The following is a 9,386-nucleotide window of genomic DNA, read 5'->3' on the forward strand; positions in this document are numbered from 1 at the left end:
CGGAGTTGTCAGAACGTTGGTTTGTATTCTATAAATAAAGTTTGACTGACTTCTCTGACTGTTTTGTTGACATTCCCTTTAGCGCAGCTCCAATTAGTGTATGCATAACACAACCCCTGCCACTACTGTAGCTTCTATTATATGCGCCTTATAATGCGGTGCACCTTATAGTGCAGAAAATGCGGTACTCAGGGTCAACGGTCCAGAGTGTAGGAGAGTGTGGAAAAGAATTTAAGAAACAGGTTCAAGCAGGTTGGAATGGTTGGAGAAAAGTGTCAGAGGCACCATAAGATAGAAGACCATCTCAGTTAGAGAATAGTGTTAGATGGAGAGGGTTGATTCGCTGTGAAGCCCCTGAAGGGAAAAGCCCAAAGGGAAAGAAGAAGAACTCTTCCATTTGCACATTAAACCATCACAATCTAGACTCGTCCAAACCCTGGAAGGTATATTTGGAAACTCCCCGCAGGTCATCAGAACTGAGGAAGTCCAGTTGTCGCGACAAGAAATCACCACAATCCGAACACATGCAGGAGCTTCACACCCTGAACTCGACCAATCGCCACCCTGCAACCCCAAAGGCGGGATCAGGGATTTGGATAATAAATGAGTAATCTATTTCGATAAACTTTCGCAGAGGTATACATCCTTGCCTGCACTGGGGCGGGTTGTCTCAGGAAGGAAGTTTGAAACAAGAAAGTGATTAATTTCTCCTTTATTTCAGCCGCGGTTCATCATCTCCGTCTTTCATTATGAACTGATTGTCTGGCCGCTGTTTTTGTTCCGTGTTATTATATTACAGCGACGACGAACTCGCCCCATGGGTTCGACGCGTGTATATTCACAGAGATTTTCCAGCACGGCACTTCGGCGGCAGGGATGGTGCCGTAGTCCATGGTCTTCACTCTGCCGGGGGACAGGAAAATGTTTCCGGGAGTGCGTTGGTACGGCGACAATGGCGGCAGGACTCACCTGGCGGCAAGATACTGTCTGTCCTTGATCTTGACGTTCATCAATCCATTGGTTGGCAGGATACCCATGTAGAGCGTCTCAAGAGCTGCGAAACCAGCAAAGTGTCACAACCCTCCCGCTCACAGTAGCCCCATTGCTAAAGGCCACTTTCGCTCACCCAAGAGTCCCTCTGCGGCATCGTCCGACGGCCTCTTCATCAAGACGGGCCACAAGAACTTGTTGCCATCCATCTCCTGGACCATGATGCGGATGTGGACTTCTCCGACGGCGATGTCCACCTGTCTGCCCTGTCGTGTCAGCGTCGCGCTGGGGGAACGAAGCCTCTGGTCAAAGAGCTGTACGCCCCAAAAAAGAAATGTTTCCCCACCGACACCCTCCTGTGGAGAGTCGGGTTATGTTCCCCGCTCCGCCCGTCTCACTTTTTGACAACGAAGGGGTTCTGCCCCATGTAGAGCTGCATGTTAGACCCTTGCTTTATGTAGATATAGTCGGGGGTCAGGTCGATGTAGTGATTCGGTCCGAGGTGGACCATGATCGTCTCGAACCCCGCCAACGTTATCGGGTCCATCTTGCCGTTGATTTGCAGACCTGAGGGAGAGCCGACATGAACATTTCGCTCCCGACGCCACCGCCAAGCCCAAGACTCTCAGCCAGGAGAGGGCTCACCCACTCGGCTATTGGGAGTTTTGAATGCTGCCTTCTACAACACTGACCTCCACTGGCGAGGTGGAGTAGTTTCAAATTCTTGTTGATGGGAAGGGAAGGGCAGAGCGGGACTGTCTCATTCTGGACGCCCAGCAGGAAATTTGAAGATAAAACTGCAGGAAGATAGAGAGCGGTGAGACACAAACACCAAATCCTGGGTCACTTCCTAGGCCTGATCTGGTCTAATCTCAGCACGTCAACTTCTTCACCACTCCAGAGATCTTTTTGGAACACCTTTGAGGTACACCTCCTCCACTTGTCTACCATATGTTTTTGGATTATGTTCTCCTGTGCTGATGTCCACAGCTTCACCAGCAGCCATCCAGTTAGACCAGTATCAGAACCATCTTGCTGGCACCATGCACAGGCCATAGGTCTCGGGATCAAGTTGGAAGACACCTCTGAAGGTAATCCAGAGTGATCGAGACAAGGTAGGACATCTAGTTCCAGAAGGACCAGCTAGTGGACATAATGGTTCTGGACAAGTGGTGGATGTAGCATTCCCAAATGGTGGCAACGTCAGGGAGCAAGAGCACAAGAAGCTGGGTGGAGTCCTGGGTGGTCATGGGCCGCAACCATCGGCCCTTTTTTAACTCGCACCTTCATTAGTTCCACTCGCCCTTCCTGCCACTAAAACTGGGAAAGATTTTCCTCGGTACATGAAACTTACAGCACAAGGACTATGTCTAGGATGCAGTACTCTACCGGTAACCGGTGGTCGTTCTGTGGTCAAGGTCATCAGATCATCTGCAGTCAGGGACAAGTCCACCGCTAAAAAGAAAAAAGGAAGTGGCGTTTCTGTGTATATGATATTGATTAAGGCTCCAGCACTCCTTGTGCACTGCTGAACTCTAGTTTTGCCTACCATATCTACCACCCGAGGGTGGTGGTCCCCCCCGCAGGCTGTTTTCAACTCCTTGATCTGGGCAAAGAAAATCACAGCAGTCACATGACAAGGCAGCCATGTTTGATTTAGGCCAACTTTAAAACACCCTGGGAACCCTTAGGAAAATCCCAAGCTTGCTCATGTTACACATTTCAATACTCACTCTGTCGTCAGTATCCAATGAGGTAGCAGTATGGTGCTGTACAGGCTAGACGGTTGTGAAAGTGTGTGTGTGTGTGTGTGTGCAGCAATACCTATGATTGTCGCCATAGCAGGAGGTGCAGCACCAAGTCCTATCTTCCGAAAACGTACAGGGTAACCACTTCCAAGTGATGAATCTGTTAACGAAAGACCTGGTGGTCCCCTATGTCCTTTCCTTGAATACCCTTAAAGAGAGAGGGGGGGGGGGGTCACTGGAAGTTAATGCTTTCCCAAAAATCGACTCATGTCATTTAAAGCCGGTTGCACTGAAACTTTGCGACGTAGCTTTAGGGTCAAATGAATGGTCTCAGCTTGGTGGGGAATCTTTTAGCTCTTGCAACTTCCAACATCAGTTTTGGGTACAAGCCTCTTTCCACTCTCCATAAAATCTCTGCCTGTATTTCCTGTGCAAAGTGTGATGTCTGATGGCTGCAACTGCCTTCGGTTGCTCGACTTGGAAGTCCGCTTGGGGTCATTCGCTGGAAAGTACGACAATCACCAAGGTTTAATGTGTTGACAAAAGGCATCTCTTTCCTCTTGACAATGGCCTTGTGTTTCCGGGAGTCCGTGACTCCAGGCACGTGACCAAGATTGCTAGTTCCTGCAGCAGCTCCACATCATCAGAGACCTGACTCCATGCTCTGCGCTGGGTATGGTATTCCTCTGACATCAGCCTGGCCTTTTGTATCGCTGGTCCATTTGCCCGACCAGTTTCGGTTTGCTTTAATCGGTCTACAGAAGTGCTTCCCAAAACTCTGTATTCTTGTCTAGCCTTCATCTGGTCACACCCAGTAGGTACCCTTAGTTGTCCTGACTACGTTATCCCAGGTCCTGGATGACATTTTGGGCTTTCTTCCTCCGCCGTGCAGGTTTGCGAATGTTCCATAAGTTTGAAACTTCTTTATGATGCTCCCTGTGGGTTCTCTTGGAATGTTGAAACATGGTTTTGTAAACATCACCAAGGTCCCGCAGGAGTGATCAAATAATCTCCTCGCTCAGCTTTTGTGAAAACTCCTTTGTCTTTCCCGTGATGGCAACTCACCTTCACGGCTTTGGTTTGTGTTTCACAGCAGGAGCAAATGATGGATCATTACGGAGTTACCAGAGGTTTCATCGAGTTTCAACTCCACTTAAGGTCATTAAAAATGTCTAGAAAGCTTTAAAAACATTATATACGAGCTAAACGATTATTATCTATCGAAACAAAAATATACTGTTACTCACAAACATCATGTATCTTCTGTGGTGACTTTATGTACCACATGAAGAAGTCCCCAAACTACAATCTTGCTCTTTGAAAACACTTAAACTTAACGATCATTTTCCTGGCACTCATCGCAGTGATCTCCTCTTCTTGCATCATGAGCGTTGTCAAGGGTGACATTTGCAAGTCGCCTTTCCTGTTGAAGGCAACTGAGCTTCTTGGGACATCTGGGGGGCCGGTGTCCATCCAGGCTCAGATCCCAGGGTGGTCCTGGCCACTGATGTGTCATTACTCTACACCAACTGGCCATACCGCCATAAGCCTCATCAAATTGTTTTTCTATTGGTGCCACTTCCAGCACATCTTCGCTCTTGGCGTGACCAAAAATGTGGGGCAAAGCCCCCAACAACATCTCCACCGCATGCAACGCCTATTCGTGTTTGCCTCTTGCGGGGCAATGTTCAGTGCCATACAGGGCAACTGAGCACACTAAAGTTTGGACTTCAAGTGGACCTCTTTTTCACAGTCATAGACGCCTCCATGTCAGCCGGGCTGCCCCGAGTATCTGGGAGGGGGTTGACGTTGGTACAAACCAGGGTATCCAGATGTTTTGTACGGCTAACTTTAGTTTGGTCCTGGTTGCCATTGTGACGGTCCCATCTGTTTGCATTCCACATTCCTTTTTTTGGTTGTTCAACTTAGATTTATGAACCCTTGAAAATTTGGAGGGGTTGAATTGTTTCTGATTATTGCACGTGAGTCGGTAGTGGGTAGTGACCGAATACACGAGTGGCCGAAATGAGTTTCCGCCAGCAGGGTGTCTGAGGCTTTCCCCTTGAGATCGGAGTTAGGTTACCCAGAGGGCGCAAAGAGCTGGATTTGCCCAAAAGATCCCAACATAGCTAAAAGGGGCAACCGGGGAGAGGGACATCTGCGTCTCCGTGACCCAAGACAAGCGGCGCAAAATGGATCGGTATGTCTGAGAAAGTAAGCAATCGGGGTTGCGACATCTACCTCCATATCCTCCCCTGGCGGTGCCTGTGAGGGAGGAGAGGGCCAAGAAGATTAAGACTCACCCAGACCTCTGTGTGGCGTGTCATTTTTACGTTGCTCACCGGAAAATTGGTACATCATCGAACGTGATGATGAGGTACCCACGGGGGCCGGTTTTCCTTCCTTGGGCTTGTGAAGCACGTCTGCGTCGTCCCCGGGCGGTTTGGTGACCACCATGGACGTGAGTGGTGTCACAAAGCCATACTTCAGCGAGAGCCGCAGGGTCTCGTTCACCACCCTCTCCTTTTCATCTCCAGACGACAGCAGCCTGTATCACCACATTTTATTCCAATATAACATCCATACCTCGAAGTATTCTTTAAGCAACACACACCCCAACCTTAGTCTACTCTATTTGTTTCTGCTCAAAGAGCTCCTAGGGTACGTCAAGGTATCTGTGTATACGATAGATATATCAGCCGGTCCTCATTTCACGAGGTCTTCGCCACCTCCTGTACATTTATTGAGAAAGTCTTGTTCCGTAAATCCGACGAAGCAAATTTCGCGCCGCTATCAGTTGCTGAGCTGCGCTCCACAGGGAAGGCCGCTTCGTTTACGTTGTATGCCATGTTGGATTGCGCTACATTCGCTTTCTTTCACTTGTGTTGTATTTTTTGGAAACGGTTTGCCCTTCGTTACGGCTCCCAAGCGGAAGTCTTTTTTTGTTTAGTCCTTCTTTTTACTGTACAATACTTGGACTATGATTTTACCAGGGTGTCACCATAGGTGAACGACACGGGTACTTCCGACAGAATGTGAGTTTATATCATAAATGTACAAAAATCGCATTACGTCGCCCTGTAGAACAGAATTCTGGCGCAAGTTGAGCTGCCCCTGTGCACGCCTATATACGTATGCATCTACAGTGAAGCTCTTTGGTATGATTGACACATGGGTCACCAGTAAGAACAAAAAAGGACACAAGGATTTCCATCCTGAGTGAACGTGATGGTTGGATTGGCGCAGTGGAAGGGATGTGGGGTGCGGTCGGCGCCACAACTCACTCTTTCTCCAGGAGGTTTTTGACGGTCAGGTAGGCCCAGATTCTCTGGAGGAGGCCATCCGGACGTCTACTGAAGGAGCCCTCGCCACGACGGGTGGGGACAAACTGGATGTTTGCTTTGTTCTATTGTTAGCCAAACCGGTTAGCGCACACACAAAGACACTCTCGTGAGAGGTTGCCAACGGTTGAAGGTGTGCAAGGAGAGGGGAGTCCTACCGAAATGGCTAGGACTTCGGGGGAGAAGGTTTCGACGTTGTTGTCGGTGATCTGCCCGGCCACCACGATCTCGGAGCCGTTGTAGTACTGGCTGAAGTTGGTCTGAGTCAGATTGGACCCGCCGTTGTAGATGAGCAGCACGTTGGTCAGCAGAGGAGTGGCCACCTCCTCGTAGAAACCCTGCGGAGATCGGGCAGTTGAGAGGAAGGAGGCGGATCCAGAGATGACGCCCGCAAAGTACCTTCAGCTGCAAATCGGCATCGGAGTCTTCGTAGATGCGGCGGGCGATGCCGTCGTTCTGCAGCGACATCTTCTCCAGGAAGTTGAAGTTGACGTCGAAGCCGAAACCGAGGCAGTAGAGCGGGAATTTTTTGTTGATGGCCTTCCTGACGTTGGACAGGATCGCCTCGAGGTTCGTCTCCCCTGCGGAGACACAAGTCACAGTGACTGTTGCCAAAAATGTTAACTTCTGGCCTTGTTTTGTTTTTTCCCAGGCGTCGTCCTCGCAGTAGTCTACATCTGAGCACATCCAAAAACGGTTGTAGGGAGGGAGGAAAACAACGTCAGGAAGGGGTCTTCTAGTCACCTGAGGTTGGGTCTCCATCGGTGAGGAGGACGAGGAAGGAAGCGGAACCATCCCTGGTGTGGTCCTTCAGCATCTCTGCTCCCGCCAGCACCGCGGTGTTAATGTCCGTGCCTGAAATGGGCGAAAGGGTGTTTGGTTTTCAGTGGCTCACACCTCCTCACGCAGCGAGTGGAACCCCCACCGCCGCCGTCTTCGATGTTCCGCGCAAAGGTCTTGGCGCTCTCCAGGTTTTCGTCGTTGGCCTGGACAAGCTCGGGCTTCCAGTGGAAGATCCTGGAGTTGAAGGTGATGAGACCGAAGAAGTCGTCCTTCGACAGGTCGCTCAAGATGTGGACGAGCGCTCGCCGGGTCTGAGTGGAGTCAGAGTCGAGGTCAGTCACCTCCTGCGTGACGTCCATATTTGACCGGCGACGTGGCTCGCAAGTGAACCGGGAAGCGCTCTACCTGCTCTATTTTCGTGCCGGACATGGAACCGCTCCGATCGATCATGAAGACCACGTTCTTCGGAAGGGAAGGAAGACCAAAGGGGGCAAAGTGATGGACAAAGTACCCTTCGGACGTCTTGGGTGGAGAGCACATGCAAGAGAGAATACCGATCAGTGGAACGGGAGGTGGCGCTCAGCCTCATGCCGCCGCCCCCGATGGCCTTTGCTTCACCGTGATGTCGCCCAGGTTGTTGTCCCTTTGCACGTCGTACACCACCACCAGATCGCCGTTCAGGCCCTGCTCCCCACATCCGTCACAGGCTTTCTGCTGCTCCTCCGTGGGGTAGAAGTGAACCCAGGCCTGCAGGTGGGTGAACCAGGGGGTTAATGGGTTGACTTCACCCGGGGGACGGGACCTCTAACGTCTACCTTTTTGTCCTCATGCGTTTTGGTGACGGCGCTGGCCAGGGCGCCCTTGGCGAACCTGCCCTTCACCTCCAGGAAGCTGATGCTCACGTCCTCCTCCAGAGTGACGTCCACCTGCCATCGGGAGGGAACACAAGGTCGCGATGAGAGGCGTCTATCGCGGATGCGAGCCAGCGGACGGAAAAAACCCACCTTGAAGTCTCTGACGGGTTGCAGGGGCCGGGCGTGGATCAGCAACTCGTACTTGCCGAGCCGGCGTTTCAGCAGCTCCTCGTACGTCAACTCGAAGGTCACCTTTTTCAGGGCCGCCACGTTGACCGAGGTCTTGAACTTTTCCAGGGTTCTCCCCACGGAGCTACAGCGGAGGTGGAGGACAGTTGCCGTGTTTGGCGGCCGACCGCCCGATCACGCGGAACCAGCCGGAGACGAACATACCTGACTATGCCGGCGCTTTCGCCGCGGGCCACGGCGCCGCTGTACTGCTCCTCCGCCTGCTTCTTGGCCTTCACCAAGCCGTCGTACACCTGGTCCTCCATGAACCTGGGGGGGACGCCGGGGAAACAAGCTCAGGGTCATGTTGGGCACCTCCTTGTGGTTTCCTGGTTTTAAGCCAACTGTCGCAAGCACTTCCAAGTGTCCCCTGGAGCAGGGACTCCCTGCGAGCTTCCGGATGGTAGTCCTGCCCGGGACACGGGACACTCACATCCTGAACTTAGTGATGAAGGCGTTCTTGGGGATCTGGACCTCGAACTCCACCTCCTTGGACTCATCCCTGCGGTTGACCACGCGGCTGGTGATGACAGTGGTGGCGTAGCGGCCGATCACAGTGGAGTTGATGTTGAAGCTGTAGATCTGCCAGTCGTCCTGCGCAAACAAACGGGATAGTATTTTGACGGAGAGGAGAGAGCGGGCGGGAGGCCAGCGGGGCGAAGGTCCGACGCTGGTCAAACACCGTCAACCGGGTCCTTCGGTGGAACCTGATTGGTCCGGTCGTTAGAACACCCTACTTACTTTATTGCGTCCTTCGGCCCCCGACGTGCTGCGTCCACTCGCTTCTGCTAACTTGCGTCAATCGGAAGTGAACTCCGGTGAACCGTCGCCAAAAATCAACCAACGCCACCCCGAGTAGCAAGTGCCCTTAAAGTGAACCCGTCTTTTTCTTTATGTAGTTTTTAAACAGAATATATATGAAACTCCAAGATGATTTAGAATCGACACCGCTTTTACGGCGCCAAAGAACTCGAGTACTTCACTTCCAGCAGTACCTTGTACCCTCGATACACCCTTTGCTGTATTTTTGATGCCTTCGAATTCGTGAAAACAGACGTTTTAAAGCGTCTGGAGAGAAAAGACGAGTAACAGCAGGCCGGTCGTTGAACCGCCGTTTGCCGAAGAGTTCAGCGTCGCAACAGAGGCGGCAGCTGAAGAAACACACTCGTGTACGACACACACACACACACACGGTTGGTAGATTTCCATCCAGGAATGCATCCGAAGTGAATCGAAAAGCTCCCCGTCGGGCCTCACCTTGTCGGGCAGCGCTCCGACCAGCCCCAGCAGGAGTCCCAAGACGGCCGTCCGCACCGTAACTCCTTCCATGATCGTCAGAATGAAGCCGGAGCACGTGAAGCCGACTTTTAAACCGCAGCCCTGTGTGTGTGTGTGTGTGTGTGTGTGTGTGTGTGTGTGGATTTACTCTTCAAATATACACC

The 9,386-nt window shown here is 51.6% G+C and overlaps 1 protein-coding gene across 1 annotated transcript; it reads right to left on the reverse strand.

The window, feature by feature from the left end:
- Window positions 1–696: 696 nt before the first annotated feature.
- On the reverse strand, window positions 697–9,331 carry itih3b.2 (inter-alpha-trypsin inhibitor heavy chain 3b, tandem duplicate 2). The gene is made up of 22 exons (XM_086168797.1): window positions 9,202–9,331; window positions 8,378–8,538; window positions 8,110–8,214; window positions 7,867–8,029; window positions 7,678–7,788; window positions 7,481–7,609; window positions 7,268–7,384; window positions 7,005–7,173; window positions 6,824–6,934; window positions 6,479–6,660; window positions 6,238–6,417; window positions 6,023–6,144; window positions 5,081–5,286; window positions 4,980–5,003; window positions 2,815–2,946; window positions 2,540–2,596; window positions 2,380–2,445; window positions 1,683–1,787; window positions 1,389–1,557; window positions 1,127–1,275; window positions 970–1,054; window positions 697–903 (listed from the first exon to the last, which is right to left on the reverse strand). Exons 1-22 carry the CDS (start codon window positions 9,271–9,273, stop codon window positions 789–791), a joined length of 2,730 nt encoding a protein of 909 aa, XP_086024923.1. The 5' UTR covers window positions 9,274–9,331; the 3' UTR covers window positions 697–788.
- Window positions 9,332–9,386: the final 55 nt, after the last annotated feature.

Source organism: Fistularia commersonii, chromosome 21 (assembly GCF_037954325.1).
Source record: "Fistularia commersonii isolate RoL2024-O1a breed Wild chromosome 21, RoL_Fcom_v1.0, whole genome shotgun sequence".
In the NCBI taxonomy this organism is placed as follows: domain Eukaryota; kingdom Metazoa; phylum Chordata; class Actinopteri; order Syngnathiformes; family Fistulariidae; genus Fistularia; species Fistularia commersonii.